Raw genomic sequence first — 17709 nt, 5'->3', positions numbered from 1 at the left:
TTTTAAATGGGCAACATAGGGACAGTTAGATAAATATGTTGAGACGGTAGGCCACTCTGAAGAAAGGCATTTTTAGGGCACTCTTAAAACTGTGGGTATTGGGGATTAATCTAATTATCCTGGATAGTGCATTCCAAAGAAATAGTGAAGCACGTGAGAAGTCTTGAAGACGGGAGTGGGAGGTTCTGATTATTGAGGATGTTAACTTTAGGTCATTAGCAGAACGGAGGTCACGGGTAGGGTGGTAGACTGAGACGAGATGTAGGGTAGTGTTGAACTGTGGAGCACTTTGTGGGTGAGAGTGATAAGTTTATATTGAAGTCTGGAGTGGATGGGTAGCCAGTGTAATGACTGGTACAAGGTAGAGGCATCGGTGTAACGATTGGTGAGGAATATGATCCTGGCTGCATCATTCAAGGCAGATTGGTGAGGGGAGAGTTTGGTAAGAGGGAGACCGATTAGTAGAGAGTTACAATAGTCCAGACAAGAATGAATAAGAGCAACAGTAAGAGTTTTTGCAGAGTCGAAAGTAAGAAAGGGTCGAATTTTAGAAATGTTTTTGAGGTGCAGATAACAAGAGCGAGCCAGTGATCAAATGTGGGGGGTGAATGAAAGATCTGAATCAAGTGTGACCCCAAGACAGCGGGCATGTTGCTGGGGAGTAATGTTGGAACCACACACGGAAATGGCAATGTTGGCCATAGGTAGGTTAGTAGAGGGAGGAAACACGAGTTCAGTTTTTGACAGGTTCAGTTTCAGGTAGAGGGAGGACATGATGTTAGAGACAGCGGTAAGACATTCACTAGTGATTACACAGAAAAAGGGAGTACAAAAACCCTGTTTAAAATATCAAAAAGATTTTATTTAAATATATATCACAATATCATATTCAACAAAATAATTAAATGGACCAAAGAATCAAAAAGTGACAGACATGAACAGTACAAGGTCTAAAGCACATACAAATCATTTGTGGACCGGGAAATTAACCCATAATGGACACCCATAAGTATTGCACTATTACAGTCCCACTACAAAATGGCAACAATACTAAACAATACTTGGTTTACTGAGTGCAGCAGTTATGATAGAATCACGTTTTTCTCTGCTGCAGATCTAGCAGAGCTTGGAATGTTGAGCCCTGTATAACCCCGCCCTCACCACTGATTGGCAGCTTTCTGTGTACACTGTATAGTGCTGGGGTGTAGTTGGACGACAAGGCAGAGGCAGCTTTTCCTCTAGTGAAAATCTGCTGATGAAACACAGATTGTATTGAAACATCAAAACACAGCCCAGTAAGTGACACATCACTGTTATCAGGGCCTCTGCTCCTACATTATGGTACTCTCAGATTACATAGCAAAAAATGCTGACACATTCTCTTTGCACACTTGTATTCCTCATGAAATGACAATTCTGGGTATCTCAATGCCATTTCTCTGTTTGCCTCTTGAACATATAAATACATTCACAATTGGGTGTTACCATTCTCCTTGTCAAACGGATGTCTTCTCACATAGTCTGGCACCATCCACACTGCCAGGATGCTATGAGAGCGCGTAACCTTCAGCTGGTAACATCCAATTGTCATAGGTATGCTATGTGCGCTGAGCCAATTAGATAGCCCACCTTTTATTCCCCTACCCTGCTTGTCATATGTATTTCTACATACTAGTCTGAATTCAGAAATACTGGTGCCTCAAACATGGGGTGCCTTTACACTGTACCATCGTAGCGCTGATACCCTATAATCTTGGAGTGTATACAGGCTGCTGATTACTTGACTAATGAACAAAATACGGTACTTGTTAGGCTAGTTTCACATTAGCGCTTTTGAGCGCAGCGACGGCCTGCGCACGGCCGACGCTAAGCCCTGCCGCGTCTCCGCCGGTAGCTCCGCCTACCGGCGCATGACGCTGCATGCGTCCTGTGTCCCCTATCTTTATCACTGGGGGCGCAGGCCGTGCGCAGTATGCGTTTGGCGGCGCATGCGCCGCAAGCTGCTGCAGTTTGGTTGCGCTCGGCGCACCGTCAAAAAAGCGCATGCGCCGCCAAACACATACTGCGCACGGCCTGCGCCCCCAGTGATAAAGATAGGGGACGCATGCAGCATCATGCGCCGGTAGGCGGAGCTACCGGCAGAGGCGCGGCAGGGGGCGGGGTTTAGCGGCGGCCTGCGCAGGCCGCCGCTGCGCTCAAAGGCTGTAATATGAAACTAGCCTTAGTCGGGTGAAGTGATATTTTGGGTTCCTCACTAGGTCATAGTTTTCAGCAGCTCGTCATCCTGTGAAAACAGACTACGTGCTGCTGAGAATAATGGGAGCTCTATTACTGATTGTCCAGTCCACAGCTGAAGTTCTGTCTGTCAATATGATCCTTAGATAAGCATGCATCTGCTAATATACAGTAGATTGGTTAGTATTTTTAGCGATGATAGAAATGTTCATAACATTTTTGCTCTTTCAGATCTTTATAAAAATGGACTTCAGAGAGTTAACTTTGTGCCATTCATTGCTGTTTTAAAGGTAAGCTAAACCACATAATCAATTTTTGTCGCTGTTCGTTTACCCATTTAAGGGGTTATGCAGGATTATATATATTTTTTTTACTGTAGACCTAACAACTAACAATAATTAACAAAGCTCAAAAAAATAATTATACATATACACCTGTGCCACTGACATCGCTTGGGGAGTGCAACTAATGTGAATAAATACAAATATAAAAATACACTTTAATAAATAACTGTGAATATATAAGCACATGTATGTAAATATACATATATGTATACACTTCCAAATAAACACGGGCATGTAATAAGGAGTATAGTGACCAATCGGAAATCAGAAATATAAAACCAACAAGAAAAATACCTGAAAAAAAAGCACAAATGGTTATTAGTATATATCCATCTTTATTAGATCAAGAACAAATAAAAAAAAAAATAAAGAAAATCAATGCATTACATATAAAGGACGAAGGGGGTTGACAACCACAATGAGGCGCTAATCAAGGTGTGTATTCATGCTTTAACATACCGTAATTATTAAATATCAGAAGCAAAAGAGATCAAAAACAAATAAAATTTCACATATGCCAGAATAATCATATATAGAAATTCATATATAAATTGCTATAGTGCATTAGTGCATAGAAATCATCATTGACAGCCTAATGTTCTGATATGGATATGGTACATGATACAAAGCTAATCACAATTGCTGGGAAAACCCAGTAGAAGAGTAATGTTTATAATAATAAACTATATGATAAATAAATACAGATACTTGTTTGGCAATCAGAGATGAAGGGACACATGATGAGGCCCCCACCCCTAAGGGTATGTTCCCACGGTCAGTAGACGCTGCGGGTTGGACGCAGCGTACATCCGCAGCGGCCAGATGTTACAGCATAGTGAATGGGATTTCAAGAAATCCCATTCTCACTATGCATGTAAATTATTCATACACTTTCATTAGATGCGGTAAAACCGCGTTATCTTCTTAGTCTCATGTGTATTAAATGCGGGAACGCAGCTTACTACGCATGTATACTAATTTAAATAATGGCGTACCTTGTTTCAGCCTGAAGTACACCTGCACTGCAGTTCTCGTGATCGATCAGCTGATCGCAAGAACTGCAGCGCACATGACCACCGGAGACTGGGTTATCTCAGGTCACTAGCCAAATTCTCACGATCGGCTGACCTCGAGAACTGCAGTGCACGTGACCGCCGGGGACCGAGCTATCACCAGTGATCATCTTCAAGCTCCGCTGCGTTCTGGGTGCCAGGCTGGATGGTGGCATAATTCCACCATTCAGCCAAAGGCATCCAGATGTAGCAGAGCTGGACTCGTCGTGGGACAGTATGTATATCTTCTCGATAGACAGGTAAGGATATTGTTGCTTTTTTATTTTAATTCTCTTCCAGGAGACACCGACGTCGGTGGAATAGGAGATGCAGTAAGTATGGTTTAATTAAGATCTGTGAATCGCCTGAGGGTTAAAAATACTACTCTGCTAGATGAATTCCTTGAGAGGTATAGTTTTCAAAATCGAGACACTTGTGGGAGTTTCTGCTATTTTGACATGTCAGCAGCTCTTCAATTATAAGATGGCGTCTACAACCTATTCCAGCCAAAATGGTGTTCCTTCCCTTCTGAGCCAAAACTGCACCCAAACTGTGTTTTATACCAAATAAGGGGTGTGACTTACTCAGGAGAAATTGCACAACAAATTACACGGTCCATTTTCACCTGTTACCATTATTTAAAGTAAATAACTTTGAGCTAAAGAAACGTCTTTGTATCAAAATGTGATTTTTTTTTTTTTTGATTTTTTTTTTGCATGGCTCAGCGTTATAAAATTCTGTGAAGCACATGTGGGTTCAAGGTGCTCACCACACATCCATATGAATTCCTTGAGAAGTGTAGTTTCAAATAAGGAGTCACTTGACTTGTGGGTAGTTTCCACTGTTTAGGCACATCAGAGGCTCTCCAAACACTATATAGCATCCGCTATCGGTTCCACACAATTTTGCATTCAAGTGTCAAATGGTGCTCCTTCCACCACACATGTGGTATTGGCAAACTTGGGAATTGCACTGCAAATTATGTGGTGCTTTTTCTCCTGTTACACTTGTGACAATTACAAACATTTTTGTTGGAAAAGAATAAATTGTTTTTTTCTTTACACATTGCTTTAACCCCTTTCCGACATCAGGCGTAATAGTACGCCGATGCGGGCTCCGGCAATCATGTCAGAAACCCGCTCATTGGTGACCCCCATCACGTGATCGCGCGTCACCGATGGGTTGGCATGACAACCAGAGGTTGGCGCTTGCTGTGAGTGCTGCCCAGTGGTCGGCGCTCATAGCAAGTGAGTAATTCAGCTACATACAGACGAACTGATCTTCGCCTGTATGTAGCAGAGCCGATCGAGTTATGTCAGCTTCTAGTCTCCCGTGGAGACTATTGAAGCATGCCAAAAGTAAAAAAAAAAAAAAGTGTGTAAAAATTGAAATCACACCCTTTTCTCCCCATTCAAAATAAGACAATAAAAAAAGCAAACATACGCATATTTGGTATCACCACGTTCAGAATTGCCAATCTAGCAATTTAAAAAAAGGATTAACCTGATCGCTAAACGGCGTAGCGCAAAAAATAAGCCCTCACCCTACCCGAGATCATGAAAAATGGAGACACTACAGGTATCAGAAAATGTCGCAATTTGTTTTTTATATATTTTTTTTTACAAAGTTTGGAATTTTTTTTCACCACTCAGATAAAAAAGAACTGTCTCAGGGCCCCGGCACCTGAGATATTCACCTGTCCCTATTCCACCACTGCGTACCGCTCTGTCTTCCAGGTCCTCTGTCAGTGACGTTCATGCAGCAGAGGGCGCAGCGCGCACTAACTACGTCAACGCGCCCTCTGAACTGAACATCTCAGCCAGAGGATGCGGAGGACAGAACGGCGTGCAGCGGTGAAACGGGGACAGGTGAATATCGCATATACTTACCCCCCTCCTGGAGCGGTCTCTGCAGCCCCGCTTCTCCCACGGTCTCCGGCAGCTATTCCTTCCTTTAGCGGTCACGTGGTACCGCTCATTAAAGTCATGAATATGCGCATATTTATGACTTTAATGAGCGGTACCACGTGACTACTGAAGGAAGGAGCCTGAGACTGTGGGAGAAGCAGGGGGGCTGCAGAGACGCGCCGGGGGGGTTAGTATGATCTGACTCCCCCGCTCCCCCTCCCCTGGGCTGAAAATCTCGGCTTATACGCGAGTATTTACGGTATGTTTCAAAAATGATACGATGTAAAGTAGACATGTGGGAAATGTTATTTATTTATTTGCTATTTTGTGTGCCATGACTCTGGTTTAAGGGCATAAAAATTAAATGTCTGAAAATTGCGAAGTTTTCCACATTTTTGCCAAATTTCTGAAATGTTCACAAATAAATACAAAAAATATTGTCCTAAATTTCCACCGATCCACTAAACCGCTGCACAACCAGCTTTACCCTCGCCTACTGTATCCTCCCATCCCTTGTAGATTGTGAGCCTTCGCAGGCAGGGTCATCTCTCATCCTATACCCCTCGTGACTTGTATTGTTTAAAGGGAATCTGTCACCCTTTTTTTTTTTGACTATCAGCTGCCGCCACTGACATCAGGGGCTTATCTACAGCATTCTGTAATGCTGTAGATAAGCCCCCATGTAACCTGAAAGAGAAGAAAAACACATTAGATTATACTCACCGGAGGGGGCGGTCCGATGGGTGTCGCTGTCGGGTCCGGCGCCTCTCATCTTCATACAATGATGTCCTCTTCTTCCCTTCCTGTAGTGGCTCCGGTGCAGGCGCACTGCTCTGCCCTGTTGACGGCAGAGTAGAATACTGCAGTGCGCAGGCGCCGGACCTCTCCCGACTCCTGCGCAATGCAGGACTCTGCTCTGTACTTGTATTTATTATGTATACCCCTCCTCACATGTAAAGCGCCGTGGAATAAATGGCGCTATAATAATAATACTACTAACATGAAGTATAATATGTCATGAAAAAACTTTCTGAGAATCAGGGGGATTCATTGAAGTGTTATAGAGTTATTACCACCTAAACCTAAAGTGACACTGGTCAGAATTTTAAAAAATGGTCTTGTCACAAAGGTGAAAACAGGCTCTGGAGCAGAAGGGTTAAGATAAGTGCAGTGTTAGATTGCATTTACTTACATTGAGGATCCGTTATGAAGATGCTTAGAACTTCCTATGAGAAACCTATGATCAGATGGGAATTGACATCTACTTTTTTTTCTTTATAAAACATATTCCTATTTCTAGTCTTCATTTGTACAGTAAATTGAGCTTGGTAAAAAGAAGTACTGATGTAATGTGAAACTCTTTTTTTTTTTTTCTTTCTTGCCTTCTTCTTAACTTTAATCGCATCCCAGAAAGAACTGTAAGCTGGTTAAAAGGACTTTTTAAGTTCTTTATGGCAAGCCATCATGGAGGTCTGGAGAGAGAGTCTTTAATCCAATAAACATTTCATTGAGCTGATGAATAGAAAGCCAAGGGAGAAGCTACAACAAGAGTGCGTCGAGGGTCATTTTAACCAGGTAGAGCTCCCTGGGATTTGACAAATGTACCAAGAAAATCTTCTTAGTTTCCAGCAATGTTTATGGGAGCATAATTGGTTTACCTGGCCAAACTTCATATCGGCCATAGACAAGAAGCCACTGCTATTGAAATAATCCAGTGTCAAGCTGGATGGACAGGGCATGCAGAGGCTGTGAGAAATTCACATAGCTAATGGCTTTGTCCAAAGCTGCTCTTACAAGGGAACAGATAATTAGATGTAATTAGGGTGTATGAATTGTTGTCTCTTTGCCCTCAGCTTGAATAATTTTGGAAGTAAAAACTGCTCATGGTGTAAATGCTTTGATGTATGAAGAGTCATTGTGGCTTGGCAGTATAAAGGCAGTGTTTTATTCTTTTTGCATAATGGCTGCAGTACATAAAGAGTGAATGGGCATTGCAACCCCCAAATCTGCTCAATGGCAAGGACCTCTGGGTTTTCTTGAAACAGACTGTGGAAAAAGTTTTTTTTTTCTCTTGTAGGTAATGAGTGAATGAATGTAAACTCGTGGGTTTTTTTTTTTTTTTTTTTTTTTTACCATTTCTGCATGTTTTGTTTCCACTATTTAAACATCACTACAATTTCCCTGTTAGTCTAGCTAAAACAATGTGTAGAACTAATAAGAGCCTAAACTTGGATGTAGAAATATCTTCACACAGAGATTTATAATCATTTCATATGTGGACAGCATTGACTGACGTTTTATCTCATTGCCAAATGTAGGATGTGCAAATCAAAAAGTTGTCCAAGGGGTCTTGTTTGTGACATTTTGAAACTCTACCCTCCAAGAAGAATTGGGGTCATTTGACCAATGTTGTGTTTCTGTCAAAAGTAGAAGATGTTGTCAACATGTAGCGTGGCCTTGATAGTCTTCACACAAAAAAAGGAGAACTAGACAAGGCAAATGGAATATTTCCATGGCTTGGAAGTAGCCATAAAAAATACTTAATGCCTATGTGTGACTTTAGTTGCTTCTGTTACTTTTAGTCACAATAGGTAGAGTAGAAATATATACTTTTACCATGCAAATTGCCTCTTCAGAAAGAAAGAGGACTTTTACTCTACAGCGCCACCTATTGGTAGTAGCGATCCTACAAGTCACAATCAACCCTTTAACGAGTCTTGTAGTATGACTTAGGATACAAGCCAAATCAGAATCTCAATTTGCAGACACGGTGTTTCGAGCTGTTGGCTCTCGTCAGTGCAAAGTATGAGATCTGATTTGGCTAGGTGAGAGGCTCTGGACTAGGGTCTAAGAAGTAAGGTTTCTCCTTGCGGAGAGTGACATGCCAGCTGTGGCTTGTCAAGGTAAGGAGAATAAGTCTCCTTACCTTGACAAGCCACAGCTGGCATGTCACTCTCCGCAAGGAGAAACCTTACTTCTTAGATACTTTTACCAGTAATTTTTTACCTGTTACTGGCAATTGGACCAATGTATTGGTACCCACTATTTAAAAGGAGTCCACACGTACCATGAATCAGACCCTGGCTGAGCTGTTTTCTCTTAAATTCTCATGCATTTAAAGGAAAATCTAGTCAGATGTTCGGGCTTTTCTGTGCACCTTTCTAGGTGATTGACAGGTGTCTCCTGCAGACTTGTGTCCTCCTTAGCTATAGTCATTGGCCGGATCTTCTAACCATACTTCCTTTAAAAAGTTGGAGCGTTTCAGAGAAAATTATACCTGGCTGAAATCATGCAGCCAGTCTCTGATTCTTGCTGCCCACAGTTTGGGTTGCATGAATTAGCTGACAGGTTCCCTTTAAACAGACTGGTCCTTCTTCCCTTCAGGGCACAATAAGCAAAACTCATCTTGGGTCATTGAGAACTGTTTTCTTCAGTTTATTATATCTTCGTTCGTCTGGAAGTTATTTATTTAATACTTTGAATAGCTTTAAAACGTCACACTTGTAGCGACACGGTTGGGTACATAGTCCACATTTTTTTCATGGTCCTCCCATGTTACACTCATACACGGGTAGTAACTTCAATAACCATTTCATACAAAGAAAAACAAGTTGAAAACTATCAAAATATAAAAATTAATTTACCGTATGTATACATCTCTGATAAAATTCAGCACATACAACATGTCTTCAAAAATGTATTTTAACGATTCATTGACGGGGGGGTTCTTAAGTTATTAAATTGCTTTAGTGAGATCGCATGAAAAAATCAAGATTGTAACTGACTTGCTTTTAGCTATATGTTTTCAGTCTTGTGCATACTGATTCTTTCATAGCATACAGCTGGTTTCCATTTGTCCCTATGCCCATGGACGGGATAGTACGTCTAGCTCGATCAGCGGCGCCCACGTGGTGAGCGCCGCTGATCGCGGCCGGGTGTCAGCTGATTATCACAGCTGACACCCGGCACAATGTGTCAGGGGCGGTCACGATCGCGGTGTACCGTGAGTTAAAGGGAAGCATCGGCAGGGAGGGGGCTCCCTCCGTGCTTCCCTGAGCCCCCCACGGCAGCGCAATGTGCAGCGCTGCTGCGGGGGACTCCTTTCCTCCAGGCCCCCGAATCCAAGATGGCGACGGGGGCCTTCGGGGGCCTGCAGGAAGCTGGCTTCCTCAGTGCCTGCAAAGCGCAGGCAAGAGGAAGTCTGCTTCAATGCCTGTGACAGATTGCTGATCTGCGATCTGTCACAGGACAGTGATGTCCCACCTGGGACTATGTAATAAAGTAAAAAAAAAAGTGTAAAAATAATTTTTAAAAATAAATATTTAGTAAAAAAAAAAAAATATTCCCCAATAATTTCATTTTTTGAAAATAAAAAAAAAAAAAGTACACATATTAGGTATCGCCGCGTCCGTAACGATCCGCCCTATAAAACTGTCCCATTAGTTAACCCCTTTAGCGAACCCCTTAAAAAATAAAAAACGAAGCAAAAAATAATGATTTATTATCATACCGCCAAACGAAAAGTGTAATAACGCGCGATCAAAAAGACGCATATAAATATCCATGGTACCGCTGAAAACGTCATCTTGTCCCGCAAAAACCGAGCCGCCACACAGCATCATCAGCAAAAAAATAAAAAAGTTATAGCTCGCAGAATAAAGCGATGCAAAAATAATTATTTTTTATATAAAATAGTTTTCATTGCATAAAACCGACAAAACATAAAAAAAGACCTAAATGAGGTATTGCTGTAACCGTACTGACCCGAAGAATAAAACCGCTTTATCAATTTTACTGCACGTGGAACGGTGTCAACGCACCCCCCCAAAAGAAATTAATGAAACGCTGGTTTTTGTTCATTCTGCGTCCCAAAAACCGGAATAAAAAGCGATCAAAAAATGTCACGTGCCCGAAAATTGTACCGATAAAAACGTCAACTTGTCCTGCAAAAAATAAGACCTCACATGACTCGGTGGGTTAAAATACGGAAAAATTATAGCTCTCAATATGTGGTGATGCAAAAACTATTTTTACAATAAAAAGCGTCTTTCAGCATGCGACAGCTGCCATAAATAGTAAATCAAACCCCCCGTTATCACCCCCTTAGTTAGGGAAAAATAATAAAATTAAAAAAATGTATTTATTTCCATTTTTCCGTTAGGGTTAGGGCTAGGGTTAGGGCTGAGATTAGGGTTAGGGGTGTGTTTGGGTTCGGGTTGGAGTTAGAATTGGGGGTTTCCACTGTTTGGGCACATCAGGGGCGCTCCAAATGCAACATTGCGTCTGATCTCAATTCCAGCCAATTCTGAGTTGAAAAAGTCATATGGTGCTCCTTCCCTTCCAAGCTCTGCCATTCGCCCAAACAGTGTGTTTTACCCCCACATGTAGGGTATCAGCCTACTCAGGACAAATTGCAAAACAATTTTTGGGGTCCAATTTCTCCTGTTACCCTTGGGAAAATAAAAAATTGGGGGCAAAAATATCATTTTTGTGGAAAAAAATGATTTTTTAATTTTCACGTCCGAGCGTTATAAACTTCTGTGAAGCACTTGGGGGTTCAAAGTGCTCACCACACATCTAGATAAGTTCCTTAGGGGTTCTCGTTTCCAAAATGGGGTCATTTGTGGGTGTTTCCACTGTTTAGGTACATTAGGGGCTCTCCAAAGGCAACATGACACCCGCAGACCATTCCATCAAAGTCTGCATTCCAAAACGTCACTACTTCCCTTCCGAGCCCCGACGTGTGTCCATACAGTAGTTTTCTCCCACATATGGGGCGTCAGCGTACTCAGGACAAATTGGACAACAACTTTTGGGGTCCAATTTCTCCTGGTACCCTTGGGAAAATAAAAAATGGTGACTAAAAGATCATGTTTGTGGAAAAAATACGAATTTTTTATTTTCACGCCCGGGCGTTATAAACTTCAAATGGCGCTGCTTCCCTTCCGAGCTCTGCCATGCGCCCAAATAGTGGTTTACCCCCACATGTGGGGTATCAGCGTACTCAGAACAAATTGCACAATAACTTTTAGGGTGCTGTTACCCTTGGAAAAATAAGAATTAAGGGTGAAAAGATCATTTTTGTGGAAAAAATATGATTTTTTAATTGTACGGCTTTATGTTATAAACTTCTGTGAAACCCTTGGGGGTTTAAAGTTCTCACCACACATCTAGATAAGTTCCTTAGGGGGTCTAGTTTCCAAAATGGTGTCATTTGTGGGGGGTTTCCACTGTTTTGGTACATCAGGGGTTTTCCAATCGCGACATGATGTCCGATCTCAATTCCAGCAAAAAACGTCAAATGGCGCTGCTTCCCTTCCGAGCTCTGCCATGCGCCCAAATAGTGGTTTACCCCCACATGTGGGGTATCAGCATACTCAGGACAAATTGCACAATAACTTTTAGGGTCCTGTTACCCTTGGGAAAATAAAAATTGGGGTGAAAAGATCATTTTTGTGAAAAAAATATGATTTTTTAATTTTACCGCTGTACGTTATAAACTTCTGTAAAGCCCTTGTGGGTTCAAAGTTCTCACCACATATCTAGATAAGTTCCTTGGGGGGTCTAGTTTCCAAAATGGGGTCACTTGTAGGGGGTTTCCACTGTTTAGGTACATCAGGGACTCTCCAAACGTGACATGGCGTCCGATCTGAATTCCAGCCAATTTTGCATTGAAAAAGTCAAACGGCGCTCCTTCCATTCTGAGCTCTGCCATGCGCCGAAACAGTCGTTCCCCCCCACAAATCAGGTATCAGCGTACTCAGGACAAATTGCACAATAACTTTTGCAGTCCAATTTCTCCTGTTACCCTTGGTAAAATAAAAAAAATTGAACCTGAAGTACTTTTTTTGTGAAAAAAAAGTTAGATGTTCATTTTTTTTTTAAATATTCCAAAAAATTCCTGTGACGCACCTAAAGGGTTAATAAACTTCTTGAATGTGGTTTTGAGCACCTTAAGGGGTGCAGTTTTTAGAATGGTGTCACTTTTGGGTATTTTCTATCCTATAGACCCCTCAAAGTGGCTTCAAATGTGATGTGGTCCTAAAAATAAAATGGTGTTGTAAAAATGAGAAATCGCTGGTCAACTTTTAACCCTTATAACTTCCTAACAAAAAAAAATTTTGGTTCCAAAATTGTGCTTATGTAAAGTAAACATGTGGGAAATGTTAGTTATCAAGTTTTTTGTGTGCCGTATCTCTGTGATTTAAGGGCATAAAAATTCCAAGTTGGAAAATTGCGAAATTTTCAAAATTTTTGCCAAATTTCCGTTTTTTTCACAAATAAATGCAAGTTATTTGAATGAAATTTTACCAGTAACATGAAGTACAATATGTCACGAGAAAACAATGTCAGAATCACCGGGATCCATGGAAGCGTTCCAGAGTTATGACCTCATAAAGGGACAGTGGTCAGAATTGTAAAAATTGGCCCGGTCATGAACGTGCAAACCACCCTTGGGGGTGAAGGGGTTAAATTCCCATAGTGAACATATGCAAAAACTGTATGAGAATATCACAGTTAAACATTATTCTACTGCAGACACAAAGCTTGCCCAATTAGCTCTACTGTAGTAATCTAGTCTAGGGAGGATCACTGGATCAAGTGTAAGAGCATCCTCATAATACTTTAACCATAATGAAGAAATAGATCTGGTCACACAGTAGGATCCCTTTCATCATCCTTTCTCAGGGCAGTTTGCGTTTAGTGATTGCAGTTTTGTATACAAAATCGAATGGCATGATTTTATATTCTGCAATTTGTGCTTTTACTTTTTTGCGGCTCTCCTCCAGTACCAATAATTACATAATGTTATTTTTATGTCTTTTTTTTCCAGTTTTTATTGTGGCTATCATGGTATTACAAATAACAAAGACAAGGTGATGTTTGTGGTTCATAATTGAAAGAAGTAGATGCTTAGGACTTGTTGATAATACATAAAGGGTACAATTCATGTTACCTGAGAATAAGGCAGATTATTAGTCACTAAAGTGCCCTTCTTATTTACAGCAGAATTAACTGATGACCCGGAGATGTCTCACTAATGTCCTCGTATAACCTCTTGGTGATTGCATTGCAATATATTGCTAGGTGTATGAATTGTTGTATTTTCTGAGCCAGAGATATAAATATCGCAAAAAAGTAAAAGAACTTATATTACTGGCTGACCCTTCTGTTGATATATTTCTAGTGGAATTAAGTAGCGTTTGTTCGCAAATTGGGCATGAGAAATGTTTGACAGCGTTAGAACATTACAGTAAATGGGATAATTATGGATGATTGTGCTTTAGATACGGGTCACATTCAGACACCCTTGTAGTACAACCGAGATCAGCATAAGTTCCTTGCGATTCTATTGGGAATTCTTTGAAAGCTATTTACAGCTAATACTTGCATGAAGGTTAGAAAGGTTGATGAAGTGATACCAAGTTGTGCCGTACTATTCTCTTCATGTCAGAATGTAATTACCATTGATTCATAAAACTGTCTCGGAGAAGAGCGGTGGTTTATTAATTTGCTGATCAAGACAAGAGCTGACAAATAAAGTACATATCATTTTGAGTCTTGTTGCTTTTGAATGATTGCTAATTACCCTTGAGGTCACGAGCAATTCTTGCATTGATTCATTGACATTATTTATGAAAATGGAGTTTTAAATTGGCAGGGTAGCATAAGTGATAAATGTCAAACATTTATATATCTTTTGGACCACTTTGAGATTAGTTGCATATATCAGTAAGTCTGCATATACTGTACGTACAAATCAGATGTAAGATCGCTGGGTTGATTTAAAATATGTGGTGAGCTTTACTAAACATTTACTTTGTGTGCTGCTACTACAGCTGTCTTAATATATTTTGTGTACATGGAATAAATTTACTCAAAGATTATGTCCCCAGAAGCTAACTTCTTCCGATTCGCTTGTTGAAGCGGATACCACATATTTACCATGCTTGCTGACTATGGTATCAAAGCTAACTAAGGGTAACAAGCTAATTTAATTAGTATATCCTCTACCAATGAAACGGCAAAATCAATACCCAAAGTTTCTATTATCCTACAGCCATACTATTATATTGATCCGTTAATTCTCTTCCTTTAGAGAAATATTTGCTTTTTTGGGCAAATTCTTACATTGTTAATCTGCTTGTGTGACTGTTTTAGTATTGTGAACTAATAAGCCACAATTGAAGATTATGATCGAACATGTTGCTAGACATAGTTACATAGGTTGAAAAAGACCTACTGTAGGTCCATCAAGTTCAACCTTTCTCCACCAATTATACATTTTGTCAGTAAACTATCTATAACCCACAATGTTATGTGTACTGAGGAAATCATCCAGTCCTTGTATAAAAGCTGTTATATTGTCTGCTATTACTACCTCTTGTGGTCAGCATTCCACAGTCTGACTGCACTAGCTGTAAAAAACCCTTACCTATTTAGCTGCCGGAATCGCCTTTCTTCCACCCGTAATGAATGACCCCTGGTCTTTAGTATGGTCTTTCAAAGGAATAAGTTGTGTGCCAGTCCTTTGTACTGACCACACATATATTGATACATGTAAATGAGATCTCCTTTGAGGCATCTTTTTCTAAACTAAACAAGCCCAACTAAGGGCCCCGTCACACATAGCAATCTTGCTAGCGAGATCACTGCTGAGTCACAACTTTTGTGACACAACAGCGATCTCACCAGCGAGATCGCAGTGCATGACAGCGATCAGCGACCGGCCCCCCTGCCGGTATCGCTGATCGCTGCAAGAAACCTCTGGACATTTTTTTTCGTCGCTGATCTCCCGCTGGCCAGCACGCATCGCTGCGTGTGACAGGCGGGAGACCAGCGATCAGCTGTAAAATAATAAAAAAAAAATAAAAAATATTGTTATTCTCACCTTCTGGCGTCCCGCGCAGTCTTCCAGCTTCTCTCCACACTCCCGGTCCCAGTAATCCTTTGCAAGAATGACCGCGAGACTTCGCGATCCCGCGAGAACGGATGTCATCGCGGTAATTCTCGCAAAGGATTACTGGGACCGGAGCGTGGAATGCTGCGCGGGACATCGGAAGGTGAGAATAACAATATTTTTTATTTTAATTCTATTTTTGACATGAATATGGCATCAGCGCTAACGAACACATCGATGCCGCGCGCGCGGCGTCGCTGTGCTAATCGCTGGTGAAGCTGTCTGTTTGACAGCTCACCAGCGATCACATAGCAACTTACCAGCGATCCTGACACGTTGATATCGTTGTCGGGATCGCTGGTAAGTCGCTATGTGTGATTCCAGCTTTATCCAAGCTCTCATTATATGACCGGCGTTCCATCCCTTGTAATAATCTAGTAGCCCGCCTTTGAACTGACTCTATCTTCTGAATATCCTTCTAAAATGTGGAGCCCAAAATTGGAGTCCATATTAGATGGGGCCTCACAAGTGATTTATACATTGGGGACCCAAACAAGAAGCCCGTCAACCAAATGACTCATCCATAATAATTACAAAAACAAAAAGAGTGAGGTGGACACGAGCGTATCAAAAAATTATTAATGATTTTATTATTGTAAATTCATAAAAACAGAGAATAAATGCAAGTTAAAGGCTAATAATCAGAACACCAACACCAAAATGCAACTTTCAAGAAATGTATATGCAGCAATAGGATTACTCTGTCCTAGGTGCATTACTCTACATTTATTTACATTAAATCTCATTTGCCAAGTGTTTGCCCATTCAGACATCTTATCCAGATCATTTTGCAATATTGTACTGTCAAGGTTAGATTTTAATACCCTACATAGTTTGGTGTCATCAGCAAAGGCTAACACTTTACTCTCAATCCCATCCACAAGGTCATTAATAAAGGGGTTAAAAAGAATCGGTCCTAGCACAGATCCTTGCGGTACCCCACTGCTATTTCCCATTTAGAGTAAGTACCATTTATGATGACTCTTTTTTTCCTGATTCCTTATCCATCTGCATATAGTTTCCCCTATGTTCTACTTCTGTAGCTTCAGTATATGGCTGTTATTTGGTACAGTATCAAATGCCTTTGCAAAGTCCAGATGTCATGCTTACCGGACGGTAGTTGCCTGGATATACCTTCTTACCATTCTTATTGGGAATCTGTTACCAAATTTGACCTATCTAAACTACACTGCTCAAAAAAATAAAGGGAACACTTAAACAACAGAATATAACTCCAAGTAAATCAAACTTCTGTGAAATCAAACTGTCCACTTAGGAAGCAACACCGACAGTCAATTTCAAATGCTGTTGTGCAAATGGAATAGACAACAGATGGAAATTATTGGCAATTATCAAGACACACAATAAAGGAGTGGTTCTGAAGGTGGGGACCACATCTTTGTGGCTGATGTTTTGGTCAGTTTTGAATGTTGGTTGTGCTTTCACGCTCGTGGTAGCATGAGACAAAGTCTAGAACCCACACAAGTGGCTCAGGTAGTGCAACTCATCCAGGATGGCACATCAATGCGACCTGTGGCAAGAAGGTTTGCTGTGTCTGTGAGCGTAGTGTCCAGAGGCTGGAGGCGCTACCAGGAGACAGGCCAGTACACCAGGAGACGTGGAGGGGGCCGTAGGAGCGCAACAACCCAGCAGCGGGACCGCTACTTCAGCCTTTGTGCAAGAAGGAACAGGAGAAGCACTGCCAGAGCCCTGCAAAATGACCTCCAGCATGCCACAAATGCGCATGCACAAATGCACAAACTGTTAGAAACCGACTCCATGAGGATCGTCTGAGTGCCCGACGTCCACAGATGGGGGTTGTGCTCACAGCCCAACACCGTGCAGGACGCTTGGTATTTGCCACAGAACACCAGGATTGGCAAATTCACCACTGACGCCCTGTGCTCTTCAAAGATGAAAGCAAGTTCACATTGAGCACATGTGACAGACGTGACACCGTGGAGAGCGATCTGCTGCCTGCAACATCCTTCAGCATTACCGGTTTGGCAGTAGGTCAGTAATGGTGTGGAGTGGCATTTCTTTGGAGGGCCGCACAGCCCTCCGTGTGCTCGCCAGAGGTAGCCTGACTGCCATTAGGTACCGAGATGAGATCCTCAAACCCTTGTGAGAGCAAATAGTGGTGCGGTAGGCCCTGGGTTCCTCCTAATGCAGGACAATGCCAGACCTCCTGTGGCTGGGGTGTGTCAGCA

At 41.6% G+C, this 17709-nt stretch overlaps 1 protein-coding gene across 2 annotated transcripts in view; it reads left to right on the top strand.

Annotated features, from left to right (window-relative positions):
• AFG1L (AFG1 like ATPase) overlaps positions 1–17709 on the top strand; it is a 191599-nt gene that overhangs the window by 137017 nt on the left and 36873 nt on the right. Inside the window, exon 7 of one of the 2 annotated variants that reach the window (XM_073576055.1) lies at positions 2467–2525. The exons of the other annotated variant lie outside the window; for it this stretch is intronic. Within the exon in view, the coding sequence (XP_073432156.1) occupies positions 2467–2525 (59 nt within the window). The remainder of the gene's footprint in view (positions 1–2466; positions 2526–17709) is intronic. 2 annotated transcript variants of the gene reach the window in all.

This window comes from Dendrobates tinctorius, unplaced genomic scaffold (genome assembly GCF_039654945.1).
Source record: "Dendrobates tinctorius isolate UK_male_01 unplaced genomic scaffold, ASM3965494v1 ptg000046l, whole genome shotgun sequence".
In the NCBI taxonomy this organism is placed as follows: Eukaryota; Metazoa; Chordata; class Amphibia; order Anura; family Dendrobatidae; genus Dendrobates; species Dendrobates tinctorius.
This window is presented reverse-complemented; position numbering and strand designations above follow the sequence as displayed.